Source organism: Notothenia rossii, assembly GCF_949606895.1.
Source record: "Notothenia rossii genome assembly, chromosome: 2".
NCBI classification, from domain to species: Eukaryota; Metazoa; Chordata; class Actinopteri; order Perciformes; family Nototheniidae; genus Notothenia; species Notothenia rossii.
This window is the reverse complement of record NC_136904.1, coordinates 82227496-82247204: the sequence shown is the minus strand read 5'-3', so window position 1 is coordinate 82247204 and position 19709 is coordinate 82227496. Positions and strand designations below refer to the sequence as shown.

General features: G+C 39.3%; 1 protein-coding gene across 1 annotated transcript in view; it reads right to left on the bottom strand.

Annotated features, from left to right (window-relative positions):
* pde11a (phosphodiesterase 11a) overlaps positions 1 to 19709 on the bottom strand; it is a 37955-nt gene extending 18246 nt beyond the window's left edge. The window contains exons 1-10 of the mRNA XM_079665573.1: positions 18852 to 19709; positions 17804 to 17962; positions 10071 to 10160; positions 9355 to 9495; positions 9132 to 9196; positions 7610 to 7745; positions 6238 to 6313; positions 2407 to 2474; positions 2214 to 2306; positions 673 to 723 (exon numbers count right to left, since the gene is read on the bottom strand). Coding sequence (XP_079521699.1) covers positions 673 to 723; positions 2214 to 2306; positions 2407 to 2474; positions 6238 to 6313; positions 7610 to 7745; positions 9132 to 9196; positions 9355 to 9495; positions 10071 to 10160; positions 17804 to 17962; positions 18852 to 19625 — 1653 coding nt within the window. The 5' untranslated portion in view covers positions 19626 to 19709. The remainder of the gene's footprint in view (positions 1 to 672; positions 724 to 2213; positions 2307 to 2406; positions 2475 to 6237; positions 6314 to 7609; positions 7746 to 9131; positions 9197 to 9354; positions 9496 to 10070; positions 10161 to 17803; positions 17963 to 18851) is intronic.

Genomic DNA, 19709 nt, shown 5'->3' with positions numbered 1-19709 from the left:
AGAGCAATATATGATACCAGGTAGTTCAACATAACAAGTGTTTTGTTTGTAATGGCCTCAGTTGCCTCCAATGTTGAGAACATTTATGAATAATCCCATTCTGTTTATGAATAGCTTTGCAAACTATACAGCAATATGCTCGTTGAACGTGCATGCATCTACTCAAGGACAGAGGCTCTCCTGAGCTCAGCTGAGCCGAGGAGGACGCTATTAATGTTTACATCTCACGCTGTCACGAGCATGAGCCTCTCGTCCATGAGATGATGTACGGTTCCTTCTGCACAGTGATGCTGTACAAAGAAAAGTGTTCCTACATGAAACTGCTCTCTACAAGTCTGTGGATTATCCCGAGTAACCGGGTCATGATTTCTGGATACCTTACTGTTTTTGTATTTGTCTTTGAACATCACAATCAAAGTGCTATTTGGTTTGACTATATTTCTTAGAAAGCTTACTATCTCTACGACCAATATCTTTAACAATCGGCATATCAGACCAAAACAATCTCCATTGATAAATAGCACTATAGGTGATACAATAAATATGTTAGGGGTAACCTGTCCCTTTAATATCTGTCTTGAGCTCAGATTTATAAATAACTGAGTACAGCAGTCAGTATTCGGGGAAAGAGATGGGTTCACTCAGACAAATGTAATGATGAATATCAGTTACCTTGAATTTGTCAACTTCAGTCTTGGAGCAAGTGGCATGGTAAGACAGTACCTGTAAAAAAAAAATAATGACACGGTTTCACCGAATGTATTATTTGTTTTATAATTAAGATAAACATAAGGGCACACTGGCGTTACATAATTTCAGTGGATCTTCCAGATGAGGAAGTTAACGCTCGCCTCTGGAACAGTTTACAAGAGCAGCGATGTCAGCCCTGATCACATCGCCATGTTCCCTTCATATCCTGTGAGAAATACCTCGCACAGACCTCCAGTTGCTTATTTGATCATAAACGCTCATGTTTATTCAGTGCTGCCAGGAGCAATGCATCTACATATTAGTTCACTGTGTGCCTCTCCTTTTAAATGCTCTATCTCTCATTCGGTGCTTCTCCTGTCTTGAAAGCGGGTGCTGAAAACGACCACAATGCACCTGAAAGCTCCCTATTGTAATGTAAGGACGTACCGTAAAGGCTGAGTAGTGCTGGATGCCCGCATACTGCAGGGCAGATGAGGGATTGCTTTTCACTGCCGCTCATTAATTTTCAATAAAACCTTTGTGAGAAGGTTATCTACGAAGAGATATCAGCACTTTTATTCATGCGTACAATCTTGCGGAAATATGAGACTTAAAAAAAGGAGCCGAGCACCAAGACCCCTGAGAGAGAATTACTAAGAAGAGGTTTATATATTAGCCAGCAGACGTTGTTTCCAAAGACTTGTGGGTAAAGGTTTTAGCACAGAGCATACAATGACGGGAAAGGAAAATGAAAAAAAACATTATGGCTAATGGAGAACAAGAACAGATAGGATGCACAGAGAAATATCATCTGAGAGAGGGCATGAAGCTAACATTAACACAATCAGCAGCAGCGAGGAATAACTTCTCTCAAGTCACAGAACAATTTGCTAAGCATAAGATGTTCTAAGTAACGATAGATAATTCCGATTGGCGCCAATGTTATACAGTATTATGGTAAACACATCCTAATTTATTTACATTTAACTTTTGCTAACATACATTAACACAGCTAACAAACATGTTTAACATTATGGGAAGAAGTTTCCAAGGGAATTTTTGCTTTCTTTGAACTTTGACACAGTTTGACTAACGTTAATGCGCTTTGCTGCCAGATCTCTGAAAGAGTATCTGAGACTGACAAATTATACAAATTGGTCTCAAACAAAGTACATTTGCTTCTGATTAACCGGTAAAAAAATATAACTTTAAAGCCAGAATATTTGGAAGATATGTGGCGAAGAAACGGTCATAATTTGTGTTCAAATGTTCTTCTCCCATTGAAGTTACTAGACTCAAACTGCCATTCGTCTCTATAAGTAACATGGCAGTGGCGAAATCCACGTGAAACACATACCAGAAAGGTACTTAGTGCAGGGTTTCCTTATCTAAAATGACTCTGTTAATAATTATTCTTTGCAAATGTAAGTAGACGAATAGATTTACTTTCTAACACAACTAAATTACATATTTGTGTTTCAATACTGTGATGTGAGGCAGGCAATCAAATGAGATGTTCTTACATCCAAAGCCACGGACTGCTTGGCCCAGGACTTCTTCACCTGGTCGTACATGATGGTGTTGTTGATGCCCAGTCCACAGAAGATCACAAACGCCTGTGAAAAGCACAGAGAGCAGAAAAGCTCAGTAACAACAGTTTCTGACATACCCACAAGCTGCTGTATGTTTAAAAAGATGTAGAAACAAGTGTAATACTTCAAAGAGACGCTGGTCTGCGTCACCAAATGGTTGCCCATCAAGCAGGTTCAGCACTTGGGCGACACCTGTTACACAAACCATACAGTCAGAACTTCACAGTGATATTGGAAAGACTGACTCCAGTGCATATAACCTGCCTCTAATTAAAAGAGGATCAAACCCACACACTCATTGACTAACATGCATTATTAATGGTTATTGAGGAGAGGCACAACACATACACGGTTACACAAAATGACATCACTGTGGCTCTGGTGAAAATGGTTTTCAATTAATGTTATCTTTGACAAGACGTCCAGTTATTGAGCACTATTCTGCAGCAGAATTCCCTGTTAAGATGGCTTCCCTCATCATCTAATTACAAGGCTTTGTTGATAAAGCACCACCTTTTATTGTCCCTGAGAAATTATGCTAAAAACTAATTACACAATACATTACCATTTTTATTTATCTCTATGAGGTCAAACCAACCTGCCAAAGTGACATTTTAATATCAATATATAGCTGGAAATCCACAGAGGAGAAATGGGATTAGTACTGTAGCTAAGAACAATTTATTTAATGGTGTCATTACATTTTTAAAAAGACAGGGCTGGTTTTGTTCTCGGGTCTATTATTGCTCAATATGTAATGAGCGTGTAATGTGTAATAAGTTGCAGAATAGGAGGTCCAAAGCATAACTGAGCTAAATGACTGCTTAGAGCCCTGTGGCCACCACATTATCTTTAACTATTCCTAGTGCCACATGTGTTTTCATGATCACAAACAATACCAGACATATTTAAATGAGCTCCATTTTGAGTTTTGACATAAATTGCATTTTCTTGTTTTTGTGACTGTTCAATGCACAGTTTGATCACTAGGGGTGTTGAATGGAGAAAATGGACTGACTTGACTTTGTTAACTCACAAGGAAATAAACCAAACAACCAGGCTTTATCTACTAAAGTAATACAGTAGCTGTTAATCATAATGGGACGTGCAGATTGTCTAGTGAGTGGACTCAAATGGTGCCTTAAGCTGAACTAAAGATGTGTCAGTTTCTGTCTTCAAGGGACACTCATCATTTTACAAGCTCCTCGTGTCCTACAAACAGAAATGTTAATGTCCCGCAGTGGATTTGTCCAGGTCTCATAGAGTTTGAGAATTTGTAGCTGAAATTTAGAAACGCAGTTCACTCACAATCTCATTGCAACCTGGCAGATCTTGAGCTGTTTTGCAAAGAAAAATAGAAGTTTTGTCTATTGATCAGTAATGTTGTAAGACATTGGAGGATTAAGGGGGTAAAATACTTTGTATAGGTTTAAAACACCCTGGTTTGTTTAAAAGGGTATGTTCGAAACTCTAATCAACTGTAAGAGGCTCAGGGTCACATATTTGATTGATTTATACGGATTATGATCAGAACAAGACAACTGCAGCCCGGTTTCTCCTACTGACCTTTCATCCATTCATTTAAAACCCTGTAAGCCGTAGTATGACTTGGTCGATCGCAGGGCTCTCATTATTACGCTCAAACTAATAGATCAAACATTAAGTCCAAATTCCACTACACAGTCCACAGTCAAGGTGAGAAACCTGGATCCTGACTCTATACACTACTGTACAAGCTCACCTATAAGACCAATTATCCCAATAATCTCGGGTTAGCAGAACCAATATGTTTTATATTCTCAGGTAACTGAAATTTAAAAAGAATCATCACTACCTTTTAGAAAAGTAGCCTTCATGGGTGGCATAATTCTAATGCTCCAGATTCAAACAGTTTCTTCCCATGGGCCATTAGGACATTAAACACACACAAATAACTACCCATATCCCCACTGTGCAATAATCATGATCTGTCTCTATGTATACGCTGTAATATTTATCATATATATTTTATCATAATTCTATTGTATTCATTTATTTATTAATCGAAGCTGTGTGCACTACTTGCTGGTCGAAACTGTCAGACCTTTTAATCTGTGTTTTAATATATCTGTTTTCAAAGCACTCGCTGGAGCAGTGACTATAAATATCGTTGTATTCTGTACAATGGCAATAAAAGCTTTTGAATTTGAATTTGAATGTCATTTGTACACTACACGCACATATGAAATGTAACATGACACGTCATAGTAACAGTATTTCTTGAGCGTATTCCTGGTGGTAAGACAAGGACATTCACTTTCTAACTGAATGTATCCTTGGCTTGAGAATTTCATCTCCTGCCGCTTTGTTTGTATAATGTTTTTTTCACTCAAGATCCTCAGGTGCCACCCACACAAACCGCATTTCTTTTCCCCCTCACTCTCTTTCCGTCCTTCTTACGCTTCCCTCTACCCTCCCCGACACATGCACTACGCAAAAAGAGAAAAAAAACACACACACACAGGTTCTAACCAACCATCCGCGGCAGATTTGCTGATCACTTTGCACTCAGATATAACGAATGACCTACTGCATCAGATCTCAGTGGACCGAAAGGAGCTGCTATCATTGCTCCTCCCTGCAATATCCAGCAACAAAACCAGACGAGAGATCAATGATTTATCAGCGTGTCAGTGTGGTGTTGGCCTGGGGCTGATTCACAAACACAAAGCACACAGCGAGAAGAAGGGAACTCCAAGTGTGTAGTGATGGTGCAGCGTGGATCTAATCACACGCATGCAGCCTGAGCTGAGCACAAGCTCCCCTCTCCCTTTATGTCTACTACAGCAAAAACACATTTGAAACCTACATTGTGATTGCTACACAATTCAAATTCAAAACCTTTATTTATCCAGGTAAAATCCCATTGAGATCAATGATCTCTTTTTCAAGGGAGACCTGCAATGTAATTGCTGATAATGTATCTGCATCATATATACACTTTATCACCTTAAAGTATGTGGACACCTCTTTCTTTAGTTTTGGAGCTGTTATTTTTTTAGCTAGTCCAATTCTCTCAGATTAGGGTAAATACTAACGCTTCCTCGGGATATTTTTAGATCATTGTTTGCTTACGACATTATGGAAACAATTTGGTTATGGCACTTTCTTGTTTGAATCTTAGACTGTATAAAAGACGTGGACATACTCAATGTGACATCACCCATTGTTTTGTGGACCTGGACTTAAAGCCTAGAGTTTTGCATTTGCCCGTTGCAGTCTTGCTGGTTTGGAACAATAATGTGACCGAGAGCGTGGAACAAAGTATCATTTCATGCTAAAAAATGTAATTTTAGGCAAACAAATGTTGCAATTAACTTTCATGAACACACACTTTTCAGACAACACCCAAACTGGGAAACACTGTTGTAGCGACTTCTTAAAGCATACCCTGCTTTATCGTCTATTTTGCTTCAAATGGGACCATAGTTTCAAAAAATGTACATCATTCAGTTTTGATAAAGACTTATAAATAGAGTTTGATACCAGAAAGTTGTCTTGAAAATCTATACTCGGGTAATAAATCAAGTGGAAAGAAGAAGCATCATTTTCTCATAGGATTCTATGCAATTGGACTTATTTGTGTCACATGGTAGTCATTTAAAAGAATGCAAGTTTAAGGAAACTCCGTTTTGGCTTCACTTTTCAGACCTGGAGGTTGTTGCTAAGTTTGGACATGACAATGCTCCACTTAACATTGCATGCCCGCACTTAACCAACTTCCATCACTCTTTATGATAACGTAAACACCAACACAAAGCCAGGCCTCACCGTCCCACAGCCTGAGCTCACTAATGCTCTCATTGAAAACCATCCCAGCAGGGTAAGTGTTTAAAAGCTTGAATTAAATAAAACACTTTGAAGTAAAAATATCAAATAACTATAAGAGAAAATGAAGCTCCATTTGTGAACTTACCAATGATTTGGTGGTTGCTGTTCCATATGGGAACACAAAGCACGGAGCGAATGTGGAAGTCTGAGAACTGGTCCGCCTGAAAGAGTGGGAAAAAATGTATTATCATCCATCTGTATTTATCTTTGCACTTTTCTCCAAGGCATTTAGTTTTAAGAATAACTAAGAGTTGTTATTCACACCTCAAAACTCTCTGATTACCCCAAAAAATCAATGAAAAAAACAGGCAAATTAATCAATGTGTTTATATACTCTTTAATCTGATATTTCTTATTTAAATAAAATGTGACTAAGTTTAACCAGTATTTATTTTACAGCAAACTGCTTCCAACTGCTACTACAGCATTACACACTGCTGCATTTGAGACATAATACAAATAAAGATGTTTATATTCTTAAAAAGTAGGGTGTGGACTCAAATATAATTTTGGCACTTGTGTTCAAATATTCACCCATCACGCATCTCGTCTTGTATTATATTTTCAACAGCCGATTTGAACGTATGCATGTACCTTTAGTAGAACAAGGTAACATGAAGGTATATTACTAACCAAGTACACATATTTCTGTCACTGCTGCTTAAGGTAGAACATATCAAACATTTGCTGCGTGCAGCTGGACGCAGAGCGGACTGCTTTGCTGGTTGCGGTGGGATTCTGTTTGAATCTATCAACACCAGCCTCTGCGGTTGACACTTCCTCCTTTATCCTACTGAGATCAATTTACAGCTGACAAAATGGAAAACTAGGCAGGGTGTAACGTCTCACCATGAGGTGCCAGTAAAACAAGAAAAGAAAAGGTGAAGCCAAATGAGCTGAACTGGTTGTGAAGGCACTTCCAACAGACTCCAGCTGCTCTACCTACATCTATTTTTATCTTCACACCTGGACACATCCTTAAAGTCATGTGTGAGTTGTTAAGTTCACACGACAGTTACATGAGAGATCACAGTCCAATTAATGAACATGTGAATCGTCACAGAACCATGAACGAAATATTAAGATGTAAACCGATAAACTGGATGAATGGTAAGGTTTGACATGCATGGTTTTGACCCTTCCTTTTTGTTTCAAGCCATCTGTCTTCTCGTCAAAATGCGTCCGTACATAGCCATCCCAATTTAGCTCACCAAGGGGATTCACTGCCCATAATGATTCAATCTCATGTGACCTCATTGGCGTGTAAACATCCTATGGAGGATAACATTGCCAGGTCTGCACACTCGTTAGTGGAACTGAAGGTGCCTCTTGGATGTGTGTTGAAACATCTGCATCTGTCTTTTATTGAGCTCTTTTAAAAACTATGACCTAAGTGATATCCAATATTTGTTTGTTTGTCATGTTGGTTGAGATGAACACTGTTATTGTGTGTTTACCTCGGCATCAAAGCGAGGGTCCTGATAGGCATCACTGATGTTCACGGGGAGTCCTGTAGACGCCACCAGCTCTGCAATGCTGTTGTTGATGAGCCAGTCTGAGTAAGACGATTTCTCCATACTGTCTTTGAAGGGGCTAGGGACAGAACATAAGAAGGGACGATGAAAAATGGACACAACAAAACCAAAAGATTGTGCTGAGGCAAGCATAAAAAAAAATTGTAATATACTTTATATGGTGTTAATTTGTTAACATAAAAACAACATAGTATTACTAAAAGAGTATAAAAGTCCGTTCTCCTTCAGTATAACGTAAAGAGATGGTACTGATTAAACTGCAAGCTTGCAAAAGGCCATTCTTATTCCTCCTTAAGGACCGTCTTTAACGTTGACTTGCATTTAATGACTTTCTCATACAGTAGATATCAGTGAGCTTCTCCTGTAGCTTATGAAGTAATGAAAAGTTAATTGTGTGATTGCCTAACACCCCCACACTCTGCCACAGACAGAAACACCTGCACCCCTGCACAGACTTCCCATTCACATTTACTGCAGTGGGCTGTGTCGCTGACTTTTAACTTCCAAACGCAACAAAATAAACGTTTAGTGTTGCTCATTTTGTCTTCCTAGCCTAGAATAAAGACACTGATGTCAGATCTTTTGAATCCCTTTGATCTAGTGATACAGCTGTGTATGCGACAATGTGTGTTTGTCTTTTAACTGCCACAGACCCACTAGCAGCACGGTGCATTCGCTCAGCGTTACCCTCACCATGGGGATGGCAGGGCATTATAAATCCCACCGTACTCTCACCATCTGACACCAAATATGTTCATTTAATTACACACATGGATCTTGCACAGATGCCCTTGTTATTCAGATGTGAACCTTTAGGAAGAGTAGTGTCATCACAGAGACACTGCATTCCTGTCATTTCAGCTTAGTTTGTAATGTGGCGTTTCATTACTAGGAATCACAATCTGTTTGTTTATTTAACATACGACCCCAGAAACAGGGAGTGTGATTAGTCAGAAAGAAGACTGATGTTTACTAAATTACTAATAATGTCTAACTATTGGAATTTCTGGTGTTCGTTTTTTTTTTTATTGTTGTTGCAGTTCATTGCTTCCTTGAAGTAACCAATCAGTAATGGTAAGTGCAAGACTTGGGGAATAACCCACACAATATCCCACACAATTTCAAGCCTCTCTTTCTCCATCCCTAGCAGTGGAGAAAAGCAGCAAAACCCAATTAAGTGGGGCGCCTACTGTATATTTACAGTATACCTTCTATTCAGCATCAGCATATTACTCCCACAACAGCACTGAAAAATATTCTATGTTTATATTTCTCTTATTTCTTTCCTACATGGATGCTTTACAAATTTAATTAAGGCAAATATGACTGTTGAGGTAAAAAGGTTTATTGTATTAGAAATGTGGAAAAGAAAGCATACTCCATGTTGTTTTTTCAGCCGGATGTTACTGTGGAGTAGATTTTCCCACTGAAGCACCAAACATACCTGATTTCAGTGTCTGCACTACACTTGGGGGACAGTAGCTCAAAAGACTTGGTGAACTTGACCACCTGAAAGATTTAAAAGGAAATAAAATCACTTAATCTCTTGGAAATAGTGTGTGGAGGAACACAGTATTCATTGACAAAAATTGATGCAGAGATGTACTAGTTCAAATGTACAGACTGGTAGACACACAGTAGAAAACAGCAGTAAAAAATAACCGTACCGGTGACTCAATGTCCTCCAGCAACTGAACAGAGCAGCGCTCACACTTTAGCAATGTCTGGGCACGATGCATGATCTTTCTGACAATCTTCTCCAGGTCAGTCTGCTCCTCAAACAGGTCATTGACGACCTCCAAGAGGGCCTGAAAACCATCAACAGGAAAAACACTGCCATTATTCCCAACAATTTAAACAACATGCTGTTTTAAAACCCATTTTAGATAAAGATGCTTTGCCTCAATCAGCTTTCAGACTACTTATTATTATATTTATTATGATAATCCTTAAACCATGAACCAATAGGAGGAAATACCATGATCAGTATTCCCAATAAAAGTAAATTAGGCCCTTTTTATTTAAGGCAGTGTCAATCCAATTCATACAAATCATATGGTGTGAAAGGAGCTCCCCTTCATTCACTGAGCGCTGTGTTCTCATTATGTTCTCTTCCATCACAAATCAATGTGTGACATGAATTAGTGCATCTCTTAACATTCCCTAGGAGATTTAGATCATGGATCAGGCCCCGGTCTGCATACAGGCCCCTCCCCCAAGATCCAGAGAAAGTGTCCATGCAGGGCTGCATGCTGCTCTGTGATCCCCACTGCAGTGGCAGCAACTGGGCTGCTGCTGATCAATACTCAGCCTCAATGTCAGCATTAGGGGAGGGGGGCAAGTTTGGCTGATCCCAGGGATGGGGGGGGTTTATTAACCTTACCCGACTCCTGTCATACTCCTTCCTTGAGGCGGCGAAAAGTTGGGCATTGGTGATCGCAATTCCACAGAAAGGAAGGTACATATGCAGCACCTGTTGACATAATAAACAGACTTTTGTTATTTACCAAACAGCATGCCTAATGTCACAAAATGACTGCTATTATATGCCAACATAAATGGTTGAGATGCCGAAAAACCTACAAGGCAAAGGTGTTTTTAAAGTAAAATAAAAAGGTAGCAACATGAGAGAAACACTGAGTGTAGCCTGCCTTTCATTTTGTTAGAAAACTCTGCAGGGTATGTTTTATGTTGTCGCCATTTTTAGAACTGGCTCTAAAATTGAAGCTATTTATCGAAAGGAAACACAACAAAAACGAGTAAATAATATTTCCATTCAAGAAAAACGTAGCTTTCAAATTCGAACGCATAAAAAATTGCCTTTCATTAGCAACAGTACTTGCTAGTTGCCAGGACAAATACATAAATTCATCTGACATTTTACCATTTGACTGAATAGTCAGACTTACTATGCCCTGGGCTGATAACATGAATTCCTTATTTCCCTCATATTTCCTTCACATAAATAATGCAATCACTTCATGTGGCCTAATGACTGTATTTAATAAGTATCCTGAAATCGAATGATTGATTCAGTGTGGAATTGAACTACATTATTTCCCTCCTCACCGCTGTTGATTCATAAAGAAGAGCAGGAATGAGGCAGAGAGGTGGCTGTTCTTGGATATGAATACACGGGTTGACTTCTATAGGACTACAATTAGCCTTATCTGAGAGACACTCAGCTCCCGTAACATGGAATCAATAGGATTTAGGTTGTGTGCTTCCTTACTCTACCTCTGTGTTTAGCTATCTATCTTCAGCATCTGGATGCTGTGTCAACAACACAATCGGTACAACAAACCAACTAATATTTACCATCCTTCAGTGTGACCTGAGGGTAGGGACACTACAACAATACATGAATGGGAAGTTACTCAGCTGTGGCCGCTGATACAGGGATATCTCTCTCACCTTTCAGAGAGAATAAAGCATCAGTTACTCGTCAGCCACAAATGAACATGTAAAGAACAGGAGCGTATAGCACTGTGTTGATAACTGGGGCGCTTGTGCCTATTTAAAAAGCTTTTTTTAGGTAGTCAGCAACCTGGAGTTAGTGGAGAGATGTCACATGTAATTGGATGTGCAAGAAATAAATGCATTGATATTGGCGGTTTGTATGTTTTGATATACTTAAAATATTTAAAACATATATCCTTACATTACACTTGGATCTTCTTCAGTGCTCTTTGGTTTGATCACATGACAACTTGTCAGCTCTAATTGCTGGGGTCATGATAATTGTAGACTTAAAGATGGCGTCGCAAGTCGAGAAAAGGTTGAGAAACTCTGCTCTAATTGCTACAATTTCTCTTTACAATCAAACAGGTCTCCTGGGTTAGCTGGATCTTAAATATCTCATTTTATAAGTTAAAAGAGACAACCATTGTATGGGGAACATACAATGGTTGATTGGGAAAGCATACATTACCTTTAAACTAATAAATCACGCTTCAAATCCTTGTCAAACATGTGTTATATACTGTAAGCGCTTAAAACATACAAGCTTTGTCAGTCTTGTGTTGAATGAATGTGTGTTTGTATTTTGGGGGATCACACTTTTGGCATTACTAATGATAGGGGTTAAGGTGAGGGTTATTTTAAATTTGATAAATCAAAAGCATGAAAAAGAAGAATTCTCCTGCTCTGGCATGTCACGCCGAAGCTCATATTATGATACCCTTTTATGCTAAGTGCAAATTAAATCACTAAATGAAAACCAATTGTAATCATAATTTGGTATGAAATATCACTCTGTCATTGCTAATGAGTGCATTAACTTTATGCACTTCATTTAGTCATTATACATAATCAAGCACCTCATGCAATTGTGGTCAGACGCGGAAAACAGATGATGCCGAGTAAAAAGCTCATACATAATGCCATTTCAGCTGGAATTCTCTGATAATGATCTTCCCAGAAAGGCAGTGGCCGTCAATAGCCCCGGCAGGAGCAGATTCATTAGCGAGCAGGACTTTGGGGATCTGGCTATGGATCTACAGGCAAACCCAAGAAAAGCAGCGCGCTCTCTAATTACATTCTGTCAGGCAGGCCATTATACAAGGTTGCATTACAAACAAGACGTTTTTGCCTAGAGACCTGTGGACTGACTAGTAAAGAGTGGTTTAATAACGAAGCTAACTGGCCGAGGCCTCAGGGACAGTCAGTTCCTCTAACCTCAATGACTTCTACTTCCACAACTGGAAATTCATATGAGGCAAGCGGAGGGAAATGACATAGACAGCACTTTCTTTTTCCATAACAACTACTAGTTGCACTGCATGTACGGTAAAGCGAAGCCATTGTTGTTTTGCCAAGAATTGTTCTCGGGAATAAAAATGAAGCTCTTTATTTTCTCTGATCTCATATGGGACTCCCTGGCTTGTGTCAGCAGAGTGCACAGCAGCTTTACAAACACACTTAGCAATGATTGCTTCTTTTAGAGGTATCAAATATTTATGCAACAGGAATCTATACTCCAATACATTTTACAAACCAAGTCACTGTTATAAATCATTATTATCTACATTAATATTAAAATGAACACAATGTAATAAAAGTGCATTATGTGTCCTGCCTTTATGCCACTTTAACAAGTACAAATTAAAACTACATCAAATATACAGTACTGGTTGACTGTAATTTAAGGGCACTAATACAGCAAAGCTAATAAACACTGTGCCACGCTAAGAGTGCCGCTCAATTATTATTAATAACCATAAATAATTAAATAGTTCTACACATAGCTGGCATATGGAAAAACGCCAGGAGCAAAGCGAGGTCACAACGACGAAGCGGCGGCTGTTGCATCAGCGCGTTACATCAAGATAGATCAAGTTTCTGCAAACACTTATTGCTCCTCGGACGAATATTATGGGGACATAATAAATGAGTAAAACTAGAAATATGAAACCTTTCAAACGACAGTGGCTTTCAGATGATTTCTTGTTCTTGTAAAGAAGTGCACACAAACCCTAAAGAGAAATGTTGCCCTTTATTTTAAAAGATAAACCGTGACAAGAGCATACAAACAAAGCCTGACATGCTTCTATTCAACAACTCACAACAAAGTCTTAATATTCAGTATCTACATTGAAATGCCTGTAAAATGTGGCTTTAGAATTATAATATACTCCATCTGTCAGGCTTTACTTCAGAGATTACAGCAGGGACTAAACCTGGTGATTTCTCCACAAACATTGCCACAATCACACCCAGCTCTTGCTAAATTGAAAGATTTCTTTACACACCACGGTAGTGATCAGATCTAAGTGAGTCAAAGGTTGCTGTTTTAATTTGATGAGATGTAAATGGGTTGTACCTCTGTATAAATATCAGACCTTCATCAGTGTGGAAATAAGGACATTGCTGTTGAGCTATAATTCTAAATCACTGCGTCAAATCACACTCTTTTATTATGAAGTTGTGATACACATTTGATCTGTTGGACACCATTTTGTTAAATGAAATTACCAAACATCTGTGAGAAATAGATAGGCATCCAGTAACCTACAGTATATCTGCGTGTCTGCTTTGCTCTGTATCAGTTAGTGTTTGCTTGTTTTGATAGTTGTCCAGTCAGAAATGGCATTGTAGTTTAAAACATAATTGTTTGGCATTTAACCAACGTAAATTGGTTGTTCCTCTTATTCTTTTCACATGAAACAAAATGTCCTCTATCTCTTATATGGAAATGAACAACGACTGTTGCATCGGACTGAAAACAGGCCTAGTAAATCTACACCGTTACAATGCATACTGGTTGTGCACTTGCTCCAAATCAAAGAATCCAAAGAGTCATACAACTACCTCTTCCATTTATTAAAAGAATGCAATATCAGAAACAGGATAATAGACAAGGAGTTAATATTGAAGTTCATTTAGCTCACTTAGCCAGCACTGAGTTTAATTGAAGCCCTTGATCCCCATCTTCATCCCTCTATCTGTTTCCCATTTCAGATGCAAGACAGCAGGTCTGCTTGGGTCCCCACTCTAAAGTATGTCATCCTTTTGCATTATTTACATGTTGCGAATGTCATTGTCATTTTTCATTTTTTAGGGGGACATTTTGCTGAAATACAGAGAAGAATGTAAGGAACCAGTTTGGTATGATGAACTTACTACACTTGATCCTACATCATGCAGGAATCATTTTTTTAAAAACATGTGTCTCAGAGCAGAAATTGTGTTCTCTCCTCTTTAGCAGTAGATCTACATTGGGACATTTTGTAAAAGTGGTTATGACAGTGTGTCTTCGAGCCAATTGGGAGTTTGGCAGCCAGAGGGAGCACAGCGCTGAGGTGAGAATTCTGTTTGACAATCCACTCACAGCGACATATTGGCAAATGGGAACTACTGTATGTGGCAGAACTAGAAAATTCATGAAAATGTCGACCTGGGTAGTTCATTTCATGTCTAATGTATTAGCTCAGATGTATGAAAAGGCATGCAAAGTGAAGGAAAAGCCAAATCAAGATTATAACGCAAGATGTAGAGAAAGCAAGATCAGCTTAAACACTTACATTAAGCCAATTGCTATATTCCTGTACAGAAGATAATGAGACAATGCAATTATACACGGGTTGAACCATTATCCAGGCTCCCCAAAGGACTCCCATCCTGCAGCGTATGAACACAACACAATTAAGGCAGCGTGGGATTTAAAAGCAGCCCTATAATGTGTTTAAATATCCTATAAGCTTTCAGACAACGACATCCATTGTAATAAAGGGACGCTAAGATTTCTAATGACATCTGCTATTGCAATATCATCTCTTGCTTTGGAAATTGTGATACATTCTCTTATTACAAGGTCTTGTATAAAAGCAGGGCTGCAGCTGTGCTGAGCAGAGAGCTTACTGTGTTCTCTGACGCTAGCATTGCATTTCATTACTAATTCAGCTGTAGCCATCCCGAGCATTAGTGTGACGTTAATGTAATGTGAGATGAACTCAAAACATCAGAAAGAAAAAAAAAAAACATTTCTAATCTGCATATACTATGAACAATGGATGTCATTTTGACAGTAGAGCTCCAATGGCGACAAAAACATTAGAATAAAAAACTCTTCTGCAGTGAAACATAGCCCTAAAACAGAAAAGGCACAGCTAGCTCTTTGCTTTTATGTTTCATCTCTTCTCCCCTCACAGCTGCAATAAGAGAAGCCAGTGTGTTGGCTTGTCTCCGCCTCTCTGTAACATCCATTCATGTGTGCTGATGGACTAAACACACTCGGCTCCGCGTGCCTCTCTGATGAGGGCAATAAGTCAAATAAACATTCATTCAGAAAAAGATCTATCAGGACCAACCCGCGAGATGTAACACCCCCACCTACTGCTTTGACATATACTGTATACACTGCGTTCATTCACGAACATTTGTGTCTTTGTTTTGCAGCTGCCAACATGGCTGATCTCTTTTCAGACTGAGTTGATTCACAAAAAGGTAAAACAGTGAATTGTTGCATTACTCAATACTGCTCGTCACTGTACAGTGTTTTTCATTAATTATTTGACTTTCTATGTTATTTCATTGCTCTTTTTACTGCACTGTTAGTGTACAATTTTATTATTATGCTGCTATGTTTATTGTATATTTGTAACTCTTGCACAACAATTTCATTCGGGATAAATAAAGTCCTATCTCATCTTGTTTTCAGTTATCCAAGAGCACGCTTCAGACGTCTTTGTATCCTGTACACACATCTTGAAGACAAATCATGTGGTGTATTCGGCATTAAGCTGCTCCATACAAACAGTATGTCCTTTTTGCTGGTGTTAATGCGTCAAAATCGCATGAGTGGTTGTGAAATCTAAATGGTCACACTAAATGAAAGCCCGACACCTTGGCTGTCGCACTAAAGTGAAGCCCCAACCAATTGGACATTCTGAACAGCTTATATAAAGATGTTATTCTGGGTGACACTTCAACAGCGCCCTGGCCCTTTGGAAGAAACTGCCTGAGGAAAATGTGATGATGCTGAGAGACAAGCTATGACCTAGCTACAAACTGAGCACTGAGACTCAGGGCCAATATGCTACAAGTCCGACTGAGCTGGAGGAATTAATGAAATAATAAATATGAGTTATGTTCAGCCAAGACACAGAAACAAATAAATAAAGGGTGAACATTACTGTCTGTTTATCAGACAGCGGCTGCAGTTAGTGTTTCTTAAGACAGGATGCAAGAGGAAAAGACAAATGTAGCGCAAAGAGTGAGCTCTGATCAAATTCTGAAGATGATATTGTGATGTTCATCTCAGATTTTCACAATTCTAATGAAGTAAAAACGAAATGGTCAGTCTGAGTATCCGTCACAAAAAAGTCCTATAGATCAATGCCCCAATCATAGATGAAATGTTCCAAAGAAACACTCGCAGATCAAACGGCAAATCCTAACATACAAATTGTGAGAAATCCCCCTTTTAACTTCGGAAAAATCCATCCATCAAAATAACAACGCTGCTTTGCTTCTGCACAACAAACCCTACATAACAGTATTTGCCTAAAAATAACCCTGAGAAACATCCTTGAAACACAACACATGAATCATGAAGTCTGAACATTTTCCCTCTGCACTAGACTTCTCTGTGCTGCAATAGTAAACAAAACTAAGGCCATGCTAGCAGCTCTGCTAGCGTCAACATGACAACATGACAATGAAAATGTTACCGTGCAGATTGTCATGTTTACCGTTCACAGTCTTACTTTAGTGTGTAAGCAAAGCATGCACGTTAGCCTGTACATATATCAGATATTTACTTACAGTATAAGCCAAAATATTGGATTAATTAAACTTGTTGATGGCGCTAAAGAAAAGCTTTCCAGAGGGGAAACTTAAAGGTGGGGTTGGTCATTTTGGAGAAACCAGCTCGAGTGCGCTAGAGTTTGAAAATACCATAGACTGTATAGGAAAATACACAGCCGGAAAAAATCTGCCACTTCGTTACAGAGGACAGAGCCCCTCCTCCAACACACACGAACGCGCACATGACCAATCAGGGCACAAGATAAGTTTGTGCAGAGGCTGACAGGCAGGTAGGCCATCCAGTTATTTTAGCCAGGCCGGCTAAAATTATTGGTCGTGCTTTTAACAGTAGCCTACTACGGCTTCCACAGGTTACATTTTTTTATGGATTTGTTGTCAAAGCACTTAAGATATTCATTGCTATCGGCATGTTAAGAGCATTCCATGGAATATAACAAAAAGTGTATCTCAAGCCGGTTTCTCAAACGTACCTACCCCATCTTTAATATCTGTTCCAGATTTCATTGCAATTCATCCAACAGATGTCAAAACATTTTACTGGTGGCGCTAGAGGACAATTCACATCATCATGAATCATATATCTTCTGGGTAGGATGTCTGTAAAAAATGTCTTTGCTCTGTGGACCAACTATTGCAATTGTTATCCCTTGCGCAGGTTAGCAAATGTGACACTAATTGTAAAGAAGCTACAACTTTGCCACAGAACCATGAGGAGATATAGTTATTGGTTACCTCATATAAATCACTGGTAAATGAGCATTCCATAATTGTTCCCCCATCATTTCATACATTTATTCAAATAAATAAGCGCACAAACATCAGCATTTATATAATTTTTACTGTAATTACCTTCTCATCATCTTCATTGAAGAGTTCTCCAATTGAAGTTTTGTTGATGGCCTGAGCAACTCCAATAATATCTCCATCACTGTTGCATATGGGCATGCACAGGAGTGACCTGGTTTTGTACCCTGTCAGCTTGTCAATTTCATCACTGAACCGACGATCCTGCAATCCATAGGGACAGTGCAAAATTAAGACACAATGTAAGCACAATGTTTTGCCCCCCCAAAAAGCACTTTTTCCCTTTTTACCTTCAGCTGACTGTGCAGCAAAATGTACAACTCATCAGGACTCCATGTCTCACACACCAAAAACATACTAGAAAGGCAATATGATTTATAACATGTCTGGCTTGAAGAGGTTGTGTATGTGTTTATTAGGGCCTTCCTGGACTAAATAAATTATTAGTTGACTAACACTGATGCCAGTTTGTGGACTAATCGATTACTGGACATATTCAACAGATGTGTAATAAACAACCATGTAAAAACCACCACATTTAATCTTGTGTTTACCAGAGGTGTCCTTTAACTTTATTGAAAATAACGTCAGCATGAGACATTTGTCCACTAGTTAACTGAGAGGGGGCAGCCTTACTGTTTAAGGACATTAAAGCAATGTTAGTTCACATTTGTATACTCATTTCTACTGGTACACATTTGGTACCAAGTAACGGTATTGTCTTAAAAAAAAGCCTCCTACTTTAATGTAATCTAGTAATGTCTCACTTTCTTAAGTAGACAAAGCTACGTTTTTAAAAACCACAGAGAGATAATTTCTCCCCTCCTTTATTTAGTTATTTATTTTCCTACGATATGTTCTTGTGAATCAGTTGTTTGACAAACAATCAGGCTGTTGGTCTCCCATGCTCTCAGCACTGTAACCCAGTTTGATTGATGATCAATTAATGGGGTCTGATAAGATGACAGGGTGAAAGCAAATAACCTGTCTCCCTGTCTGAGTTTATTCCTCTCTCTCTCTCTCTCTGTCTCTCTTTCTTTCTGTGACTCATGCAAATGCACACATGCATGCATGCACAAAGAGGAGCAGGCACCTGATAAGCGTCAGAAATGTTCACTGTCTCTCCGTGTTCAGCCACATATCCAATGATTCCTTTCCCCCACGGCACTTGAACTTCATCTGAATTAATTGAGGGTAGCACTTTTGTACCCGCGTGCACGTCAAAGAATTTGGACACCAGTGTCTTCTTGTTGCCTGTGCCCTCCACTAAAAACAAGGAGCAGCGGTCTGCATCCACCATAATACAAACAAACACAAGTATTTTGAAGCTGAGACTCGTAAGATCCAAGTCGTTAGATATGTCTTTTACAAGCTCCAGGAAAAACTCTCTCTCGTTGTGTTCTTTGAGGTAATATTTAAAATCCACGGCTGTGGACGGGTACTGGGGGATGTTGACTCTGGACTCCAGCAGCGCGCTCAGGATGTGCGCAGTGGTGGGGGGCAGAGAGCTCGCCTTCCTCAGCAGAGCTCTCCTCCTCATGCTGGTCAGGGGCTCCTGGGCCCTGGTGTTCACATGTTCGTCGTATGTCCTGTTCACATTGATGGCTTTTGATCTGGCGAAAGTTTTGCGCAGCTCCCTCTGCGAGGTTCTCCTCTGCAGACCATCACATTTGCTCGCCCAGCTGTCCTTACTTTTCTCCTCTCTGGGCTCGGCGGCAGGTGCAGCACTTTTAGACGCCTTGTGATTCTTGAGCCATTTCTCCACCATGCTATGTTTCCCCTTTCTGTTCAGATAGTCTTCGAATAACTCGGGATGCGAGTCCAGAAAACTTTCCACGTCAGAGAACACCATAGTTGACACTGCCATGTCTTTTCTTCAGAGGGTCCTCAGAGAACCAAATCCATGAAGACGCGCAGAAAAATATCATCTATGAAGTTTTACTGAGAGTTA